This window comes from Pan troglodytes, chromosome 4 (genome assembly GCF_028858775.2).
Source record: "Pan troglodytes isolate AG18354 chromosome 4, NHGRI_mPanTro3-v2.0_pri, whole genome shotgun sequence".
Lineage (NCBI taxonomy): Eukaryota > Metazoa > Chordata > Mammalia > Primates > Hominidae > Pan > Pan troglodytes.
This window is the reverse complement of record NC_072402.2, coordinates 7322615-7342914: the sequence shown is the minus strand read 5'-3', so window position 1 is coordinate 7342914 and position 20300 is coordinate 7322615. Positions and strand designations below refer to the sequence as shown.

Genomic DNA, 20300 nt, shown 5'->3' with positions numbered 1-20300 from the left:
CTTGCGCCTGTAATCCCAGCACCTTGGGAGGCCAAGGTGGGCGGATCACTTGAGGTCAGGAGTTCAAGACCAGCCTGGACAACATGGTGAAACCCTGTCTCTACTAAAAATACAAAATTAGCTGGGCATGGTGGCATGCACCTGTAATCCCAGCTACTCGGGAGGCTGAGGCAGAAGAATTGTTTGAACCCAGGAGGCAGAGCTTGCAGTGAGCCAAGATCGCACCATTGCACTCCAGCCTGGGTGACAGAGCAAGACTCCGTCTCAAAACAAAACAAAACAAAAAACAAAATAATGCAACAGTCAGGAGTATCAACAGCTAGCTTTACCAGGACACTTGGGCTGTTTCAATATCTAGTTTGACATTGATTATTGGAATTATCTGCTCAGAGGCATGCCACTCCAAAGAAGTAACTGCCCTCAGTGAGACTGCATGAACAGAAGCTGGTGGCTGTTGGCCCAAGATCGTAAATGGGAGCCTGCAGTGGCCAGTGGATTGTTCAGCATAGTCCCTAAAGTCCCGCCCAACTCACAACATCAATTATTTTCTTCCCTAAGCACCAGGAAATAACAAATGTTCATATCTCAAAAGTATCTCTGTAAGTCAACATTTTCAGGAATCCTGCTGCAAGAAGGCAAGGGGAACAGGGGAGGGCAGGCAGCTCTTTATGTCCCCAAGAGGCTCAGTGGTGGAGAGAGGGCCTGGAATAGGTTGATCAATATCTTTTTTTTCCATAAGTTATTGGGGGTACAGGTGGTATTTGGTTACCTGAGTAAATTCTTTAGTGGTGATTTGTGGATCCTGGTGCACCCATCTCCTGAGCAGTATATACTATACCATATATGTTGTCTTTTATTCCTCACCCCCCCCTTGCCCTTCCCCCCAAGTCCCCAAAGTCCATTGTACCATTCTTATGCCTTTGTGTCCTCATAGCTTAGCTCCCACATATCAATGAGAACATACGTTGTTTGGTTTTCCATTCCTGAGTTACTTAACTTAGAATAATAGTTTCCAACAATAAAAACAAAGATAAATAGATGGGACTTAATTAAACTAAAGAGCTTTTGCATGGTAAAAGCAACAGTCAGCAGAGTAAACAGACAATGCACAGAGTGGGAGAAAATCTTCACAATCTATACATCGGACAAAGGACTAATATCCAGAATCTACAACAAACTCAAACAAATCAGTAAGAAAAAAACAAATAATCCCATCAAAAAGTGGGTTAAGGACATGAATAGACAATTCTCAAAAGAAGATATACAAATGGCCAGCAAAGTATGAAAAAATGCTCAACATCACTAATGATCAGGGAAATGCAAATAAAAACCACAGTGCGATACCCACTTACTCCTGCAAGAATGGCCATAAGCAAAAAAATCAAAAAACAGTAGATGTTGGCATGCATGCGGCAATCAGGGAACATTTCCACACTGCTGGTGGGAATGTAAACTATTAGAGCCACCATGGAAAACAGTGTGGAAATTCCTTAGAACTAAAAGTAGAACTACCATTTGATCCAGCAATCCCATTACTGGGTATCTACCCAGAGGAAAAGAAGTCATTATTCAAAAAAAGATACTTGCACGCACATGTTTATAGCAGCACAATTCACAACTGCAAAATCGTGGAACCAACCCAAATGCCCATCAGTCAACAAGTGGTGTATATATATACAATGGAATACTACTCAGCCATAAAAAGGAATCAATTAACAGTATTTGCAATGATCTGGTTGATCAATATCTTAAGAAAGGTGGTTAAGCTTTGGTTACAGCAATGGCCGATACAGAAGATTATGGCTGTATCAGACACAAGTGAGGGTCCCTTCCCTTTTCCTTGCTTTTATTCTTGTTATTTTTTTCTACCTAACATTATTTTAGCTACTTAACTTGTTTCTTACCTGTCACTCCACCTGGGCCAGGACTGTTTTTTCTACCCATCTGTCCTCAGCACCCACTGCTGTGCTTGACATACAGTAAGTGCTTGGCAAATATTGTTGAATGCACAAATGCATGCACCGCTGGCCTTGGAGACTAAGGAGGAGATGGGTACAACTATTGTTCTCTGCCTCATTGGATTTCAGCTTTGGTCATGATAGCAGTTGGCTGTGGTCTTCCTACAGATAACAGCAGACAGGGTCTGGACGGAAGGAGAGAAATGGGCTTTTGGGTTCTAAGTTCTGTCAGTGTTGGGTGACTGAAGTCGTGCACAGAGGCCTCTCTGAGGGAGAAGCCATGGCCATGCCACGCCCTGGCTTCCCTGCAGCTTGAGGCAGGAGGTAACCAGCCATTATGGGGCAGGATCCCTACAGACCAAAATGTGGAGACTTTATTTTTTTCCTGGGATGCCAACACCTAGTTCTCTGGTTTTCCCCACTTAGTTAATTTTTGTGTTAGGAAAGGCCACCTCCTCAGCCTACCTTCTCTTCCCCGGCAATGGGCACATGGCTCATTTCTGGGCTCTCTGTCCTCTCCCTGGAGAGTGGGGGTGCAGAGGACACTGCTTTCTGCTGCAGGCGCCATGTTTAGTTGGTCTCACTTTGAGATGCTCATTTCCCTCTGCCTTCTGTCAGCCCAGATGTGAGGACCCAGGGTCTCCACAGGGCGCGCACTGTCATGGCCTCTCTGCTCTGCCACATCAGGCCCATCTCCACCCGTGCTGTGGTCCATCTGCAGTGGTGACTCTCTCTCACTCTCTTTATGGGGCCACTCCCCCACCTAAATTCCTTTGAGGTGATTTCAACTGGGGTCAGGATAGAGAGGGGAGAAGGAAAGGTGTATGTTCAGCTCATCAGATTTAACTGGAAGCTCTCAAGGCTACTTTAAACATCATAAAAGCCATTCCCAATAAGCTTGTTTGTTTTAAAGGAAATCTCCTTTCCAAATCACTGTAGAAAGTAAACAGAAGAAGTTGAAAAAACCAAATAAAAACAGGAAATATGATGAAAGAATGTTTTGATGTAACAATTAGTAAAAGAATTTGAGCTACCTTGTTAAATGGCAAAGTCTATTTATTATGTTGTTAAAGACAACTGAAACAAATGGCATTTAAAAACTCCAGATGAGATGATAAGGCAAAGCAATGCCAGATGAATTCATCAAGATAAAAAGCAGTATGGCAATGTTTTTATCAAAGTAGAATTCAAGTCATGAAGCATTCAACAGGAAGATTATTTTATATTGATAACAGGTACAGGCTATGAGGGGAAAGCTTTGCAAAGCAACAACAGCAAAACAGAAAGCAAAAACTATTAGAAGGAAGATTAACTATGGAAGAAAAAGAAGGCTGTAGAGAATTTTAACAATTATTATGTTTCAATCAACAAAGAACAAACAGGATAAATCTTAAAAAGTGGTCTTGTTATTGTTACAGAAAGTGATCATTCTTTACACTACAAGGGAAAACTCAAAATCTACAAAGGAGAAATTTCACAGACAACAATCTCTACTATATCCATACGTGGGGAACAGAACAAAAAAACTAGGTCTAGACTAGAAGACAGAGAGAAACCATGTCAGACCAGAGCACATTGATGGCTCACGGTGAGTGACCCATGGCCTAAAGGTGCCTGTTTAGGGCCCAGGAGCCCCTCACACAGGCAGAGCAGCTTACTCCCTATGAACCGCCACCAGCACCCCTCCCTGCCCGGTGATGTCACCCGGTGGGCTGGGCTGGAACAAGTCCAGATGCCTTTGCCTCACCTTGGAAGGGCCACGAGGAGCTTCCTCCTCTATCCCCAAGTTCTCCACTTACACACAGCACCTGACACGAAGGTTGGCAAGTTTCCCCCGGGCCATGACTGCACAATGGCTACCCCCAGCCTCTGTGGCCTCCGAGAGAGGGCTCCTAGACAGATTCCAGCCCTATAGGGGGAGGGAAGCAACACTGCAGTTGACCTTGAAGGGATCACTGTAGGGGGCTATAGAAGGGATTGTGACATTTATTGTTCTGAAAATGCCATCAAAGACAGTTGTAAAGTCTAGTCTCATACACACTTGGCAAGACATAGCCAAAAGAGGTAAATTCGAAAGTAGAAAAAATATCAGCAGTTATTACCCAGAGCTTGAAATTCTGACCTGTTACACAGTAGGATATTCAACCTCCATTTCAGCGTATTTAGGTACTTATTAGGTAGACTGCAAAATTACTAGAAAAAAAATTCCTAGAGGACATCTTGCAAATGATAAAGTAGCAGGAAAATTACAAAGATATAACTTATTTACAAAGTCCACAGAGAAGCGCCATTGGAAAGCTTCAAGTTGAAGATAATTTCATGGAAAACGCACTTAAAACAAAAATGGAATTATAATTTTTCTGAACTTTGGATACTCTTCAAATTTCCGGAGGTACCACCTAAGAAAAAAAAATTAAAAAAGGAAATAATTCTGTCGCTTAGACATTTAACCGATGCTAACAAAAGTGACAATATTTTTCATTACAAAAGAATACTCAGTTTTTAAAATGTAGTAACAAAAACTTTGGCATTTCATACTTATAGTTTAATTTTGCCTATTATCATGAAGAATTAAATATATCTAATCATAAAGTGTGATTCAGAAGAAGTAGCCCATAGAATTCACCTTTCTATCTGGAAGGAAAATTACTGACATTTGATGAAAATACTGATCAGCACATTGCGGAGCTGTCTTTTCAGCCCCTGGGGAAAGCATGCAGGCTGGAGGAGGGGCAGGACCAAGTAGGTGCTTCCTGAATATCTGCTGGTGACTCCAGCAGTTTTCTCCAGCCTGCAGTTGGGAACTACTGGCCTAGCCCAGGGTGTGTAGAGTGGGCACCCAGCTGCATACCAGGAGGCTCATGAACGCTCTTAGTAAGGATTCAGTGAAATCTGGGGAAATGCAATATGGCATTGTCCACCATTCAGCCTTGTGCTCGAAACAAACATTATTTTCCGTTTTGATATAAATTGTATCAATGCAGGCGTGCTCATTTGTTTTGGGGATAATAGCCAGTTGGGAAAGGTGGCAACTAAGTGCATGGAGTAAAAATTAGAAATAATTTGACAAGATGGAGAAAGGGAGTTTCTATAAACACACACAGAAAGATTAAACAACAGACTAAAAATCATGATAGAAAGCAATTAGCTCATTGTTAATGTGGTAGAAACATATGAGGACGAGAAACTGAGAGGGAGTTGGCAAAACCCTGCTGGTCTTAGTTAAGTTTAACACCAGAATCCACAAATAGAGAATTCGAACATACTGGGCGGCCACGTTTACTTTTGTATGTTCTGTGTCCCCAAAAAGGCATGTAATAAGAACAATTCTAAGAAGTTGGTCAGGACTTCCGGGTCAAGCGTCACTTCCCCTGGCATGAGGCCTCGAGACTGCAGCCTTTCCAGCTACGTGGCTCAGTGGTGGCGCATGGACCCACGAGTGCCCAACATACAAAGTGGCCAAGCCTAACAGCCGGTGTCAAACCTGTGAAAGTGCATTGCAAACATGTTCGCTGGTTAGAGGCTGAAGGTGTTCACAGGCCTGCTGGGATCCAGGCCATCCAGCACTTGCAAGTGCTGAAGAGCTTCCCCATGGGCCAGCGGCACTGGCCGCCGCACAGTGACATAGCAGGTGAGCGCCTCTCTCCCAGAAACTGCCCGTGGGAAGATGGGCACCCTGGCCCGAAAAGGCAAGGGCAGAGTACATGACAGACAGCAGGAGAGCCTGAAATGGGCAAACACGAGGGGGCAGGCGGGAGATGGGAAACACAGGACTGCCGCAGGATGCCGAGAAAACGCGCCCCCCCACCAGGCTGGGCAGCAAGGCTGGGCTCCGTGACATCAGAAAGAACATGTGTGAGGTCAGGGTGTTCTCACACAATGAAGGGATGTTGGCTGAAGAGGTTAAGTGTATGTCACAGAAACCATTATATAGAAATAAAATATTTATTGTTAAATGATTAAATTTTTCTTACTCCTTAGAATACCTTTAAATTTTGCCCTTAAAGAGAATATTTGTTAGCAACCCAGCACAGTTGACTGTTTCTGACCTAGAAATCAATGCATTAACTATCAATGCAATCATTTATGAATTTAAATACTGATTATTATAGAAAGATTTCATTGAATACAATTTTGTTTTTAGAACGTTATAATCCAGCCGGGCGTGGTGGCTCACGCCTGTAATTCCAGCGCTTTGGGAGGCCGAGGCGGGCAGATCACGAGGTCAGGAGATCAAGACCATCCTGGCTGACAGGGCGAAACCCCGTCTCTACTAAAAATACAAAAAAATTAGCCGGGCATGGTGGCGGGCACCTGTAGTCCCAGCTACTCAGGAGGCTGAGGCAGGAGAATGGCGTGAACCCGGGAGGCAGAGCTTGCAGTGAGCCGAGATCGCGCCACTGCACTCCAGCCTTGGCGACAGAGCGAGACTGTCTCAAAAAAAAAAAAAAAAAGAACATTATAATCCATCAAATGGAGTGCAAGGAATAGATCCTTGGCATGTTTTCTTTTGGAATACTTTTATTTGATGGCTTAATTAGTTGGGTTTATGAAAATATTTTTTAAAAAGGAGTTTTTATTTTATTCTCAGCTTGTAAGTCCTACATTTCTGAACATACTTCTGCAAAACTGAATTGATTAATTCTTCAGGGCTTAAAACTGGTTTCACACTGACACCAATTTAAACAGCAAATGAATGACAAAGAGCTCTTTCAACTCATGAATTCTTCTGCAAAGAATATCTTTGGGTTTTCATTAGCAAAGACTTTCATTTAGATAACTGAATTATTTATTTTCCATTTCTATATGTTTCATATTCAAATACTGAGAGGGGCTTTCCTGTTTCCTGATTTCATTTGAGAAAACATCTTTGCCACTGACTTGGTGTGCCTGTGTTCAATCTTACTCTGATCCGTGTTTTTTTAAACGTCAGTGTTATCTCATTTGTTTTTTTTAATGAGAAATGAGCCATTACTCACTTCTTCACATCAAATATTAGGAATGTAAAAGGATGGCATCTTCGCCGGGAAGGGAGGCCCAGGCCAGGTGCAGTCTGGGAGCAGCGGGCGCAGAGGGGAGGAAGTGAGATTGTAGAATGTATAGTTAGAGTGATAACGTGTATCTCAACCAAACCTGTGACAACAAAGTCATCTGGCGGAGGAGAAAACAGAGGGGTTCACCAATCATACTCCTGCCCTTACTTTCCCAGTCAATTTTAAATGGCTGCAAGGCTGGCGTATCAGTTCCCTGTGGCTGCTAGAACAAAGTTAACCACACACTGGGTGGCTTATAATAATGGCCACTGATTCTCTCCCAGTTCTGGATGCCAGAAGTTGGAAATCAAGGTGGCAGCAGGGCTACGCTCCCTCTGAAGGTTCAGGGAAGGTTCCAGTCCCATCTCCCCCAGCTCTGGTGGCGCCACGTGTTCCTGGGCTCATGACTGCATCGCCCCCGCCTCTGTGTCCATCTTCGCACGGCCTTCCCACTCTGTGTGATCACCTGGTGTACGTCTATCCACGTTTCCCCTTCTCATCTCAACTGATAACGTTCTCCAGTAAGGTCGCTTTCACAGGTGCCAGGGCTTAGGACTCTCATATGACCTTCTGGCAGACACAGTTCCCAGCAAAGAAGGCCCATTCCTGGCCCACAGTGTTTTCTGCCATGCCTGGCATTGAGCCTCCTTCTCAAACCCTCTCTGCCTTCGGCACTCACTCAACTTTCCGCAGACCCCTCTGTTTTTCTCAGCAGCTCTGGGATTTAGGTAGGTCGTGGCTCTCTGATCTCACTCTCTCCTCACTGTCTATGCGTGAAAATACCAGGCCACTGGCACGATGGAGTGTCTTGAAGAATGCGGGGTGCTGCTCTTAGAGCTCACATTTATGCTATCACTTCTTCAAGTATTAGACAAAGAGGCCAGCCACGTTGGCTCACGCCTCGAATCCTAGCACTTCGGGAGGCTGAGGTGCGAGGATTACTTGAGTCCAGGAGTTTAAGACCAGCTTGGGCAATATAGTGAGACCACAACTCTACAAAAAATATAAAAAATTAGCCAGGCCTGGTGGTGCGTGCCTGTAATCCCAGCTACTCGGGAGGCTGAGGTGGGAAGATCACTTGAGCCTGGGAGGCAGAGGTGGCAGTGAGCTGAGATTGTGCCACCGCACTCCAGCCTGGGTGACAGAGCGAGACGCTGTCTTAAAAAAAAAATTAGACAAAGAGATACTTCAGATATGACCTTTCTTCTTCTTATCTCCAATAATCATCCTTTGCATCTGCAAACTCGTGGTGAGGCTGGGAAGTACACCTAGGTACTCTTCCCACTATACCATATCAATCTATTTTTCTTTTAGCTTTTTCTCTCTGTCCTTAGTCCCAAAAAAGATGATAAACTCCATGAAGTAGGACAGAGTTATACATTTTTGCACACCTCGTAGCATCAGCAGCGTTGGAGATTTCGATTAGATGTTTTGAGTGGATGAAGTGGGTGGCTCAGGGGACATAGTAAATGTGCATACCAGGCTGGCCGCTTGCTAAGCCCAGTCTCCATCATTTATTGTCAGGGACACGCGCCAATGTCTGGGCAGGTAAAGATCCCACGCTGCTCCTGAGATCTCTTCCCGTCAATGAGATGGGGCTCCTGACTGGCCTCAGACTCTGCTCCTTGAACCTCAGTTTCCTCATCCATTGGATTAGAAAGATGTTCTCTAAATTCACTTCAGCCTTGACATCCTTCAATTTCTTTTCCTTTTTTCTTTTTTTTTTTTTGAGACTGAGTCTCACTCTCTCAACCAGGCTGGAGTGCAGTGGTGCGGTATCGGCTCACTGCAGCCTCCACCTCCCAGGTTCAAGCGATTCTCGTGCCTCAGCCTCCCGAGTAGCTGGGATTACAGGTGCCCGCCACCATGCCTGACTAATTTTTGTATTTTTAGTAGAAGTGGGGTTTCACCATGTTGGCCAGGCGAGTCTTGAACTCCTGATCTCAAGTGATCCACCAGCCTCGGCCTCCCAAAGTGCTGGGATTACAGGCATGAGCCACCGCGCCCAGTCCCTTTGATTTCTTTATGAGTGTGTTGGTCAAATGGCTCGCAAGCCTTTTGGGGGATCAGATAAAAGCCAAGGACCCGGTCTCTGGAAAATGATGTCATTTTAGGGGGCATGCAGAGCTTCTGTAGCCCATCAAGGACCCCAGGTTCAGAGCCATGGCCTAAGCCACCACATAGCTGGAGAGCTCTTGTGTGCGTGAGTTCTGCCAGTGTCGCTGGGCTCTGAGATTCACCTTCCTCTTCAGGACTTCCTCAACCTGCAGCATTCGCAAGCTGGCCATTGGCTATTGCTCAGTCAGGGATCTGTTTTAATCAGTATTTCCCATTCAGAGCCCTGAATCCCCTGCTTGGTGTCTAACTTGACCACTGAATTCAGCAATGTCAATTCAGAGAGGCTAAGGACGTGGTATAGAGAACAACTGTGCTGATGTGGACCTGATTATTCCCTAGAGCTAGGTGATTCTACAGCTATTTGGTTTTGTACTTGTTTGGCCAAAGCACAGAATAAACTGGAATTCAGCGATTTAAATTAACACTTCAAAAATCTAGCCTGAAAAATGGTAATAATATAGTCAAAGAACAAATTACAAATGGTAAAAGTGTTTTAAAACTTACTCATGATGCTCTTTTGCTCTACCAGATAAAAAACAAAACGTGAAGAAAGCAAAAGCCGCGCCTTGGACAGACCAGCTGGCCAGGGCATAGCCACACCACTCCATGATTTCTCCAAAATAGTTGGCTGCAGTTACGTATTCAAATAAGCCTCCTAGAAGAAAACACAGACCAAAGTAGTGCATTTACTACAAAATGAAATACGGACTTCAGAGATGCTAGTGAATACTTACCTGGAGAACATAAATTCAAGAACGGAAAAATATTGTCCTTACAGAATGTTAATCAGTAAGACATATCCAGCGTTACATGGTTTACTAATTCATATCACAACTTCTGATCATCAACTACACATGTATATCAATACCTGTCTATGTGAATACACACACGTACAGTTACAGTGGAAGACACCAATAAACCAGTGCACCTGTTGATGGATCATGCAAGCAGAGAATACAGAGTAAACCATGTAAAATGGACCTAGATAGAACCCTAGCACAATGAGTGACAAAGATATTCATTTTCAAGCACAGATTCATTCATTCATCTCATCTTCACAAATGCACTGAGTCCGTATTATGGGCCATGCCCTGCCCAGGCACTTGGACAGACACCCTCCCCACATCTAGAACCATGAACTCCAGTGTCATGAACAAGGAGAGCACACAGCTCATGGAGGGGGAGGAGTAGCGAGGGGCAGGGCAGAGTGAGGGGGCCCCGGAGCTGGGATGGGGTGGAGGAGGTCACCATCACAGAGTGGCTGGCAACAGGCCTCACAGGGAAGGTGAGGGTCGATTCAAGGCTTGCAGGTGAGGGCCAGCCTGGCAGGTGCTGGAGGTGCTCTCAGGAGTGCTCCAGGCAGGAGAAGAGATGCAGCAAAGGCCCTGTGGCAGACAGCAATGGCTGGCACACTCCAAAGACCAGATGAGGGGTGGGGAGAAGGGTCCCAGCAGAGAGGGAGGGCAGGAGGCCCCTCCTTGGACTTGGGACTCACCCTCAGGCTGTAGCTTTGTGGTTACTCAAGTGTGTTTAGAGAGGCCTGGCGTGATCTGCCCCAGGTTCCAACTGGACACTATGTCTGCAGAGCTGAGAAAATTCTGAAGGCATATAAGGACAGAGCTTTTTTTAAAAAAAATTAGGCTGGGCGCAGTGGCTCACACCTCTAATCCCAGAACTTTGGGAGGCTGAGGCAGGTGGATCATGTGAGGTCAGGAGTTGGAGACCAGCCTGGCCAACATGGTGAAACCTTGTCTATACTGAAAATACAAAAATCAGCCAGGTGTGATGGCACACACCTGTAGTCCCAGCTACTCGGGAGGCTGATGCATGAGAATCGCTTGAACCCAGGAGGCAGAGGTTGCAATGAGCCAAGATCGTGCCATTGCACTCCAGCCTGGGTGACAGAGCTAGACTCTGTCTCAAAAAAAAAAAAAAAAAAAAAGACAAACCTATTACGCCCTAAGTCATAAGACCAATTTCAACAAATACTGCAGCATAGGGTAGAGACTACATCTCTGAGCACACTGCAACTTACATGCATGAGGGCTTTTGGCTACCTTTTTTTTTTTTTTTTTTTGGAGTTTTGTATTTTTAGTAGGGATGGGGTTTCACTATGCTGGCTAGGCTGGTGTGGAATTCCTGACCTCAGGTGATCCACCTCTCTCGGCCTCCCAAAGTGCTGGGATTACAGGTGTGAGCCATGGCACCCAGCCTGAGATGGTCTATTTTTTAAAAAGAAAGAAAATGGTTTTGCTGAGCCCAAGACAGCACAGTGCTTTTCGTTTTCTTATTTAAGGAAGGTGGGGTGTGTAGATGTTTGCAATAATAAGCTCTCTACTACTTTTCTGTAAGCTTGAAATAATTCAGAATTGTAAAATAATACTGATATGGTTTGATTCTGTGTCCCCACCCAATCTCATCTTGAACTGTGATCCCCACAGGACAAGGAAGGGACCCAGTGGGAGGTGACTGGATCATGCAGGCGGTTTCTTGTGATAGTGAATTCTCATGAGATGTAATGGTTTGAAAGAGTGAGGCAGATCCCCCTTCACTCGCTCTCTCTCCTGCCACCACGTGAAGGTCTTTACTTCCCCTTCGCCTTCTGCCATGATTGTAAGTTTCCTGAGTCCTCCCCAGCCATGCGGAACTGTGAGTCAATTAAACATTTTCTCTTCATAAATTACCCAGTCTCAGGTAGTTCTTTATAGCAGAGTGAAAACAGACTAATACAAATATCAATATTCATTGACAAGTAAACTTTTTAATGACAATATAAAAACATAAAAATATCAAACTTAATGCCCAATAAATAGAATGTCATTCGCCATGTGTGGGCATGTGCACCTGCAGAAGCGCCTGCAAGAATGGACCCAAAGCATTCACAGCGCTGTTCCTCCTGAGCCATGGAGCTTAGTCACTTTCACTTTCTTATTCACCCATTTCTGTAACTGCTTCAACTTTCTACAAGATTGCGTTAATCATCAACTGTATTTCATCAGAGCCCTGGGCAGGTGAATCCCAGACGTGGAAGGACCTTTGTACCATACCCTGCAGATGCCAGTCACCCAAAGGGCAGACAGCCTGTGGGCAGGGCTGGGGCCACGATGCCTTCCTGCATGCCGCCTGCTCAGTGAAACTTCTCTCTTAAGTGTCTGGTGTGGGGCACACGGTGTGGTAAGCATGGAATTAGACTGGAAAGCCTGCAGATGCCAATCTGCTAAAAAATGTCCTCTTGAGACACAGGCTGCTTACAGATGCCGCATTACAAAACCACAAATGGTTGTCACACACAGCCCACAGCACTTGTCCTAAGCCCTAGTTCAGCCCGTATGTACTGACTATGGACGTCACACCTGTGCACCTCTCTTTATCTCTTTATTTGTTCATTTTGTCACTTGCTCCTTTGACCCTAACCAGTTATGGCACCATGATTAACAGAGTCCTGCGAAGCGTTTCTGAAAGACCTCACGGAGGCACTGGATGTAGACGGCACACCTGTGTATTAGAAACCATCAATGTGTCACATGAAAACGCCCTGCAAAATTAAGAGTCTGCAGCGAAGGGCGCCGGTCACAAAGCCGACCATGGTGGAGTCCTCATGGGGCACAGCACTCAGACTCCCTACACCTGAGTCTTCAAAACCTGACAGATTTTACATGAGGGACTCCAAAGCTAGGATAATATTTTGGCTTCCACGTTCCTTGGGCCTCTCGTGGTGCTGCCTTTAAGGCCCTGGCACGGAATGTTGCCCTGAAGAATCTAACAAACTTTCCCTTACAAGCCAGTCATGGCACACACAGATGATCGTCACTGTTTCCTGTCCACTTCCTCCAGTATAGGGTGCGTACTTGCAAACGGCAGACGCTCTTGTGTCTTGTTTTACTTCACAAAAGCTTTCTTGAATTAGTTTTCAAAATATATTCTGTTCCAATGCTTTGGATTTCTTCTTCATGGACTTCAATGTGCCTAGGATGGATATATTTTCCCTACCTTCTCCAGCTATCACCAAAACGTCATTCACAATAAGAATGATCTTTTTTGGCCGGGCGCAGTGGCTCACGCCTGTAATCCCAGCACTTTGGGAGGCCAAGGCGGGTGGATCACGAGGTCAGGAGATCGAGACCATCCTGGCTAACACGGTGAAACCCCATCTCTACTAAAAATATAAAAAATTAGCCAGGCGTGGTGGCGGGGGCCTGTAGTCCCAGCTACTCGGGGGGCTGAGGCAGGAGAATGGCGTGAACCCGGGAGGCAGAGCTTGCAGTGAGCCAAGATCGCGCCACTACACTCCAGCCTGGGTGACAGAGCGAGACCCCGTCTCAAAAAAAAAAAAAAAAGTTTTTTTTTTTGAGACGGGGTCTCCCTCTGGAGTGCAGTGGTATGATCGAGGCTCACTGCAGCCACAAACTCCTGGGTTCAAGTGATCCTCCCACCTCAGCCTCCTGAGTGGCTGGGACTACAGGTGTGCACCACCATGCCTGGCTAATTTTCTTTCAATTTTTTTGTGGAGATGGGAGTCTGGCTATGTTGCCTAGGCTGGTCTCAAACTCCTGGCCTCAAGTGATCCTCCTGCCTCAGCCTCCCAAAGTGCTGGGATTACAGGTGTGAGCCACTGCACCCAGTCTAGGTTTCATATTCTTTGCTTTTCCATTTCTATCTTCTAACATGCTTCTGTGGTTTCTTTTTTTTTTTTTAATGATTAGAAATAAAGAATTTTGATCTTGTCTGATCTTGGAAGCTAAGCAAGGCTGAGCCTGGTTAGTACTTGGAGATGAGAAATTAAGAATTTTAGAAGCATTTTCTTCCCTAAGTCTCATGTGTCCCATGTCATCTGCACCGATGTCTGGTGTCACCTCCTGCTGCCTGAGAGTTGCAGCCAAGCTTCTGCATTTCCTTTGGCCTGTCTGTTCACAGAGATGCCATTGATGGCCACAGGCCGTCAGGAAGCTGGGTTGATTACTAGCTGCAGGAAGGAGGCTACATGCTGTGGGGAAACATCGCAGGGAGAGGTCTCCCTTTACTGCGACAGGTAATAAGCTAAGTTTGTAGATTGCGGGTTCGTCGCAGGTGTTCTTTAGCTGACGGGTATAGACTCTGCAGCTGCTCCATTCACATTTTATTTTTATTTTTTATTTTTTCGAGACAGAGTCTCACTCTGTCGTCCAGGCTGGAATACAGTGGCATGATCTCGGCTAACTGCACCCTCTGCCTCCCAGACTCAAGTGATTCTCGTGTCTCAGCCTCCCAAGTAGCTGGGATTACAGGCACGTGCCACCACGCCCAGCTAATTTTTGTGTTTTTAGTAGGGATGGGGTTTTGCCATATTGGCCAGGTTGGTCTCGAACTCTGGACCTCATGTGATCTGCCCACCTCGGCCTCTCAACGTGCTGGGATTACAGGCATCAGCCACCTCGCTTGGCCTCCATTCACATTTTAAAATTCATGTTGGAATTTTGATTACAATTTTCCCCTGCTTTGTGAAACACGTTTCTGCTCAGGTAAGTTTTGCTGCTTTTTTGCTGTCCTAATGTCATGACTGCACAGATTTGGGGATTGTACCTTTTTTGTTGTTCAGGTTTGAATATTTTGGATTAGAACAAGGATCAGACACTGAGAGCAGGAAATGGAGGGAAAGGGGCTGAAAAGTTTTGATGGCATCTCAACTACTGTGGAACAGTGGACAGGACCCTCTGTATAAGGCACCTCAGGCCTTTCCGTAACCAGCCTGGCCCAGGAGGGCCCTCCCATGGGATCCTGCCATCTCTGGGGATGCCCTTTCTTTTGGAAGTGGTGTTTTTCAAATCTGCCAGTCTGTGGCTTCTGGCATCTTCTGCACCTTTTCATTCTGCCTTCCCCAGGACTGTGCCCTGTCCCTTCTTAGTCTGGCTCATGGCAGCTCCTCCTCAGGACAGGGCCCTCTCCTTCAGGGGATGAATACTTGCCGATTAATTTGGAATCACGCTGTTCCCCATGCAAGGGTGCTGGGCAGGAAGCGAGGGGGCCACCATCCAGCTTACACTGTGCTCTCCCAGCCACTGTACCTGCCAGAGGAAGCGGCTCCTTGGGATGACCCCATGAGGGTGCAGTTTGCTCATAAGCCCAACACCAAAGAGAGGATTCTTCCCCAGTCCACCCAGGGGCTGAATAGGTGATCAGCAGCCTGTCTAGGACTCTGTCATGTTTTCTCTTCTCTGCCACTTCTATCACACTACCATCACGTCTGGAGCTGGCTTTGCTGATTCCAGGTTCTCAGGGTCACAGTTTAAGTAATTTGAGATTTGTAGCATTGTTTGTTTTTGTTGCTATTCTCATATGGTTTCTAGGAACATAAGTGGAAGAAGTTCAAACTAAGTGATGTCACGCCCTTTCTCCATTAAAGTTTTAGATTTATGTACTTTAAAAAAATTTTTCTGAAGCTCTATTGGTTTCTAGTCCTTTTATGGTACATTGCTTCTTACTCCTAATTGTAATCTACTCCTTTTAAAAAGCATTTCAAGTACTCACTTTATAGCGTTTCCATTAATTCTAACATCTGAAATCTTTCATGTTGAATTACGCTCTCCCTCATGGTGCTGTACTTCCTTGTGGGTTCTGTACCTTGTGACTGTGCCTCTTACTCTGTGGAACGTGGCACATTGGGTTCTTTGAGACTCAGGTTGAATGCAGATCCCCTTGGGGATCTGGGCTTTTGCTGGCCAGGAGAGTCCACCACTACCCCAGGCCATGGAAATTAATTTACGGCTTGAGATTTTTCATACTATACAAGTAGTGCGAATCTGCGTTACAAACCAGCATGGTGGTCAGCGCCTCATCACAAATTCTCAAAAGACATGCTCCAGATTCCACCATTCACCTAGATCTTGTCCTCTGATGATTAGTTCCTTTCTTGATAGTATACTGATGCGTTTAAGAAGATTTTCAAAATATTCCAATGTTTTAAACTGTTTTCAGAGGAGGGTCAAAATATCTATTCCATTATACTGCTAGAAACAAAAGTGTCAGACACTCCTCGTCAATCATAAATTCTTCCTCATCCTCTCTTCCCAAGCACAGATATAACTGGAGTTTCTGCTTTGTTTAATAACTGTTCAGTTAGCTAGATTTGGGTCTTTTGTTATTCTAATAAGACAATAACAATAGCACTTGTTATTAATGATGATGACTTACACTGAAAACTTGCAGCTAATAACTACTACGCTACTACTTCTTAGAGCTGGCAACACTAAAATAGCCAGGCACCACGGCAAGCAACTTTCACAGAAATTCTTCACTTTCTGTACGTACCCCTTGGTATTTTGTATCCAGTATCTCCTGGTTTTCTGAGATTCCTTAGGATATGATCTGAATGGATGTTTATCAACATGCCCGTTAACCACAAGCCAAAACCTAAAGGAAAAAAATTGCAAGATGATTATGGCTAATAAACCATAAAATTTCACTATGAGCCCCAGCCTGACTGAACAGTATTATTGCAACCCTTCATATTACCATTGTTAGTGTAACATATTAGCCATAACTGGTAGTAAAAACCATTAAGCGCTGTTGTCAGGTATGCCAAGCAGGGCTCTGTTTTTCTAATAATACAAATACATCATCTAGTGTACTCAGAATACTTTGACCTGTTCATCACAATCTACATCTTCAGGGTGACAAGTATGGACAGAAATCTGACTTGGGCACATGGCTCCTTTCCAAGGGTTCACCACAATCTACATTTTCAGGATGACAAGTATGGACAGAAATCTGACTTGGGCACACGGCTCCTTTCCAGGGAGCATCAGGGAGTCAGCCCACCAGACAGACGCATCCCACTTATTTCTCACAAAATCTGCATGAGGCAATGCTGCCATCTCCACCACATGAATCAGGAGGGGTGATGCTCCTGTGCTGCTCTGTCACCACTGGCTGTACGTCACCCCTTGAGGGGTGGCAGTTCCTAGGAGTAGATCTCTGGTCTTCTTCTCTTATTTACAACCTCATTTAAACAAATTAATGTGCATCTATGTTTCCCCCACCGCAGAATTCCTGCAGGCTCATCAATCAGCATTGCTCGGTCAGTCCTTCCTCCTTGGTTCTTGACAAGAGTCTCCCGTGGCCGCCTGCATGGTTCTCCCCAGAATCCCATGGTATCCCCAGTTTTCTCTCCTATTCTTACGAATCCGCAGGGATTTTTCATCACTTAAAGGAGAGTCGTTAGTATCACATCAATTAATTCCATCAAGAAAAGGCAAAAGGCCAAAACAGTGTTTTATAAAAGAAATATTGATAAAAAGAGGTTAACCTGATGGTTCTGATATACTTTTTTAAAATGGGAAAGACAGATGCTGCTTAATGCTGGCATTCAGTTCAATATTAAATCAATGTACACGTGGGGCATCATTATTATTTGAGTCATCACCAGTGACATTGAATACTTTTTCAGTTAGAAAAAGGACATGGAAAACCTTCTGGTCTATAGCAAGGGTTTCAAGATTTCTTCCTTCTGATTTTGCCACTGTAATCAGCTTTTATTTTTTTTTTCCTAAGTAAAGCAGTTCATACCAAGTTTTATAATACGTTTTGTAAGTCATTTATTGGATCCATACATTTATAGTTGATTTGCTACCTTTTTGGGATTTTAGTATTTCACCCCTATGTAATTTGGCTTCCAATATGAGGTTCTAGAAAGGAATCATGTTGTCTAAATAACATGGTTACTTTATGTTTCTTCCAGGAGACAAGCTCCCTTTATTGCTTAGATTGGAAGAAAACTAGTACTTGTGTTCATCTAAGCTAAATATTTAATTCCATTTATAAGAATCTTAAAATCTGGCTGGGCATAGTGGCTCACACCTATAATCCCAGCACTTTGGGAGGCCAAGGTGGGTGGATCACTTCAGGACAGGGGTTCAAGACCAGGCTGGCCAACATGGTGAAACCCCATCTCTACTGAAAATACAAAAATTAACCAGGTAAGATGGCACACGCCTGTAATCCCAGCTACTCTGAGGTTGAGGCACAAGAATTGCTTGAGCCTGGGAGGCACACGTTGCCATGAGCCAAGATCACGCCACTGCACTCCAGCCTGGATGACAGGCTGCCTCAAAAAAAACAAAAAAACAAACAAAAAAAACTTAAAATCTTTCTATAAAATATTTTAGATTAACCACTTTTGCTGGTTTGAAAAACCTTTTGTTAGAAATTTGCTGGGCACGGTGGCTCACACCTGTAATCCCACCACTTTGGGAGGCTGAGGCGGGTGAATCACCTGAGGTCAGGAGTCCAAGACCAGTCTGGCCAACATGATGAAACCCTGTCTTTACTAAAAAAATAAAAAAAATTAGTTGGGCATAGTGGCATGCACCTATAGTCCCAGCTACTCGGGAGGCTGAGGCAGGAGAATCTCTTGAACTCAGGAGGCAGAGGTTGCAGTGAGCCAAGATTGCACCTCTGCACTCCAGCCTGGGCGATAGAGAGACTCTATCTCAAAAAAAAAAATTATTATTATTATTATTTGCTTATTACTTCATGGTAACTACAGTAGGCATAATTACTTATTTATGTAATTTCATGTCTGTTTCCTCACAAAAACAATAAACTCTAGGCAATAAATATAACACACAAAAGGTAACCTAGATTGTCTTCCAATTGGCATATTTTTTCCTTTTCAAATCCTTCTGTTTAATTGTAAAGAAGTCAAGAGGTCTGTCTACAATTGATTGGTGTTTGGAATCTCTGACCAGCTTCACAGTCACCTCTACGTGATGCGAACCATCTGCGGAGCTACTTTAAATAGGAGGGTTCTTCTGTTGTTGTTCATCATAGAGGTGAGTCCCATGAGACTCTCTGGCAAACATTTAAAATCCATATTTTTAGTTAAAAAGAAAAAAAGAAAGAAATTCCCCTTCCTCTTATTCCTTGTTACCACTTGCGGATGCTCAGCTTGGTGAGGTGGTGGAAATCACCGCTCTGCCATTCACTGCGTCTAGATGTCTTGGGCCAGCTGTGTAACTCTTCTGACCTTTCACATCTTAGGGACATCCTTTCTGCCTCAGAGAACATGGGGAGGCATAAATCATGTGATCTGCACAGGAACTCAAAAGCCTATTCTTCCTCTTGACAGGTAGGGCAGAAGAAAATAAAGTAGTCAAAAAGCAGGTAAACCAAGAAGATATTTGGGGGTAGTGTACAACAGTTTAGTACCAAAGAATTTAGTCTAGCATTTCATGGAGGCACAGACTCTGGAGCTAGAAAAGGATCTTGAAACGCCTTCTCAGCCAACCCTCCTTTTGTAGAGGAGGGACAGGTGTCTCACTGTAACGATCCTCAGGTATGATGAAACCTTGGAATAAAATTCTAATTCACCAACAAAAAACATGGCTGAGAAATGTGAAAGGGATCTCTCAGCAACAAAGTACTATCCAAGTGTTAGTTTATTTCTATGATTATAAATTAATACACATGGAGAAAAAGCACAATGCAATGTAAGGTCACTTTATGTAGCTTAAGGTGAAGCACTGCAGGGTAGTTTGCAAATCTGACAGACTGACTTCAGACTTTTAGCATGCTACCATTGTAAGCTCCACCTCAGTATGGTTTAATATCTAAATGCTAGGATAGACTAAACAAATATATAGAAGAATCTTTCTTATATATAAGATCCCTGAGTTTTTTTTTTTTTTTTTTTTTTGAGACAGAGTCTCACTCTGTCACCCAGGCTGGAACGCAGTGGCACAATCATAGCTCACTGCAGCCTTGATCTCCTGGCCTCAGGTGATCCTCCCACCTCAGTGCCTCTGAGTAAGCTGGGACCACGGTGCGTGTCACCATGCCCAGCTACGTTTTTGTATTTTTTGTAGAGCTGGAGTTTCACCATGTTGCCCAGGCTGGTCTTGAACTCCTGGATTCAAGTCATCTGCCCACCTCAGCCTCCCAAAGTGCTAGGATTACAGTGTGAGCCACTGCACCCAGCCAGAGTGTTAATTTTTAATGCTCTTGCAAATATTTTTGATGGCTGTTTTATTTTCATTTTTGCTTAGAACTTAAAAAGTTATAATTAGAGGTTGAAAATGTACATTAATTCACATTAACTGACACAAATAAAAAAATTCAACAACTTCATAAACCTAAAAGTTGATTCAAGTTCATAGAATCACAGAAGCTGCACTGTAGGAAGCTAACCCAGTCTGGGTTTTCCTCATGTCACGGAAGG

General features: G+C 44.4%; 1 protein-coding gene across 3 annotated transcripts in view; it reads right to left on the bottom strand.

The window, feature by feature from the left end:
* Positions 1-2996: 2996 nt before the first annotated feature.
* SRD5A1 (steroid 5 alpha-reductase 1) overlaps positions 2997-20300 on the bottom strand; it is a 35315-nt gene continuing 18011 nt past the window's right edge. For all 3 annotated transcript variants that reach the window (XM_001144570.6, XM_016952929.3, XM_016952930.4), the window contains 3 exons: positions 16394-16495; positions 9614-9764; positions 2997-4357 (listed from right to left, as the gene is read on the bottom strand). In XM_001144570.6, coding sequence (XP_001144570.1) covers positions 4291-4357; positions 9614-9764; positions 16394-16495 — 320 coding nt within the window. In that variant the 3' untranslated portion in view covers positions 2997-4290. The remainder of the gene's footprint in view (positions 4358-9613; positions 9765-16393; positions 16496-20300) is intronic.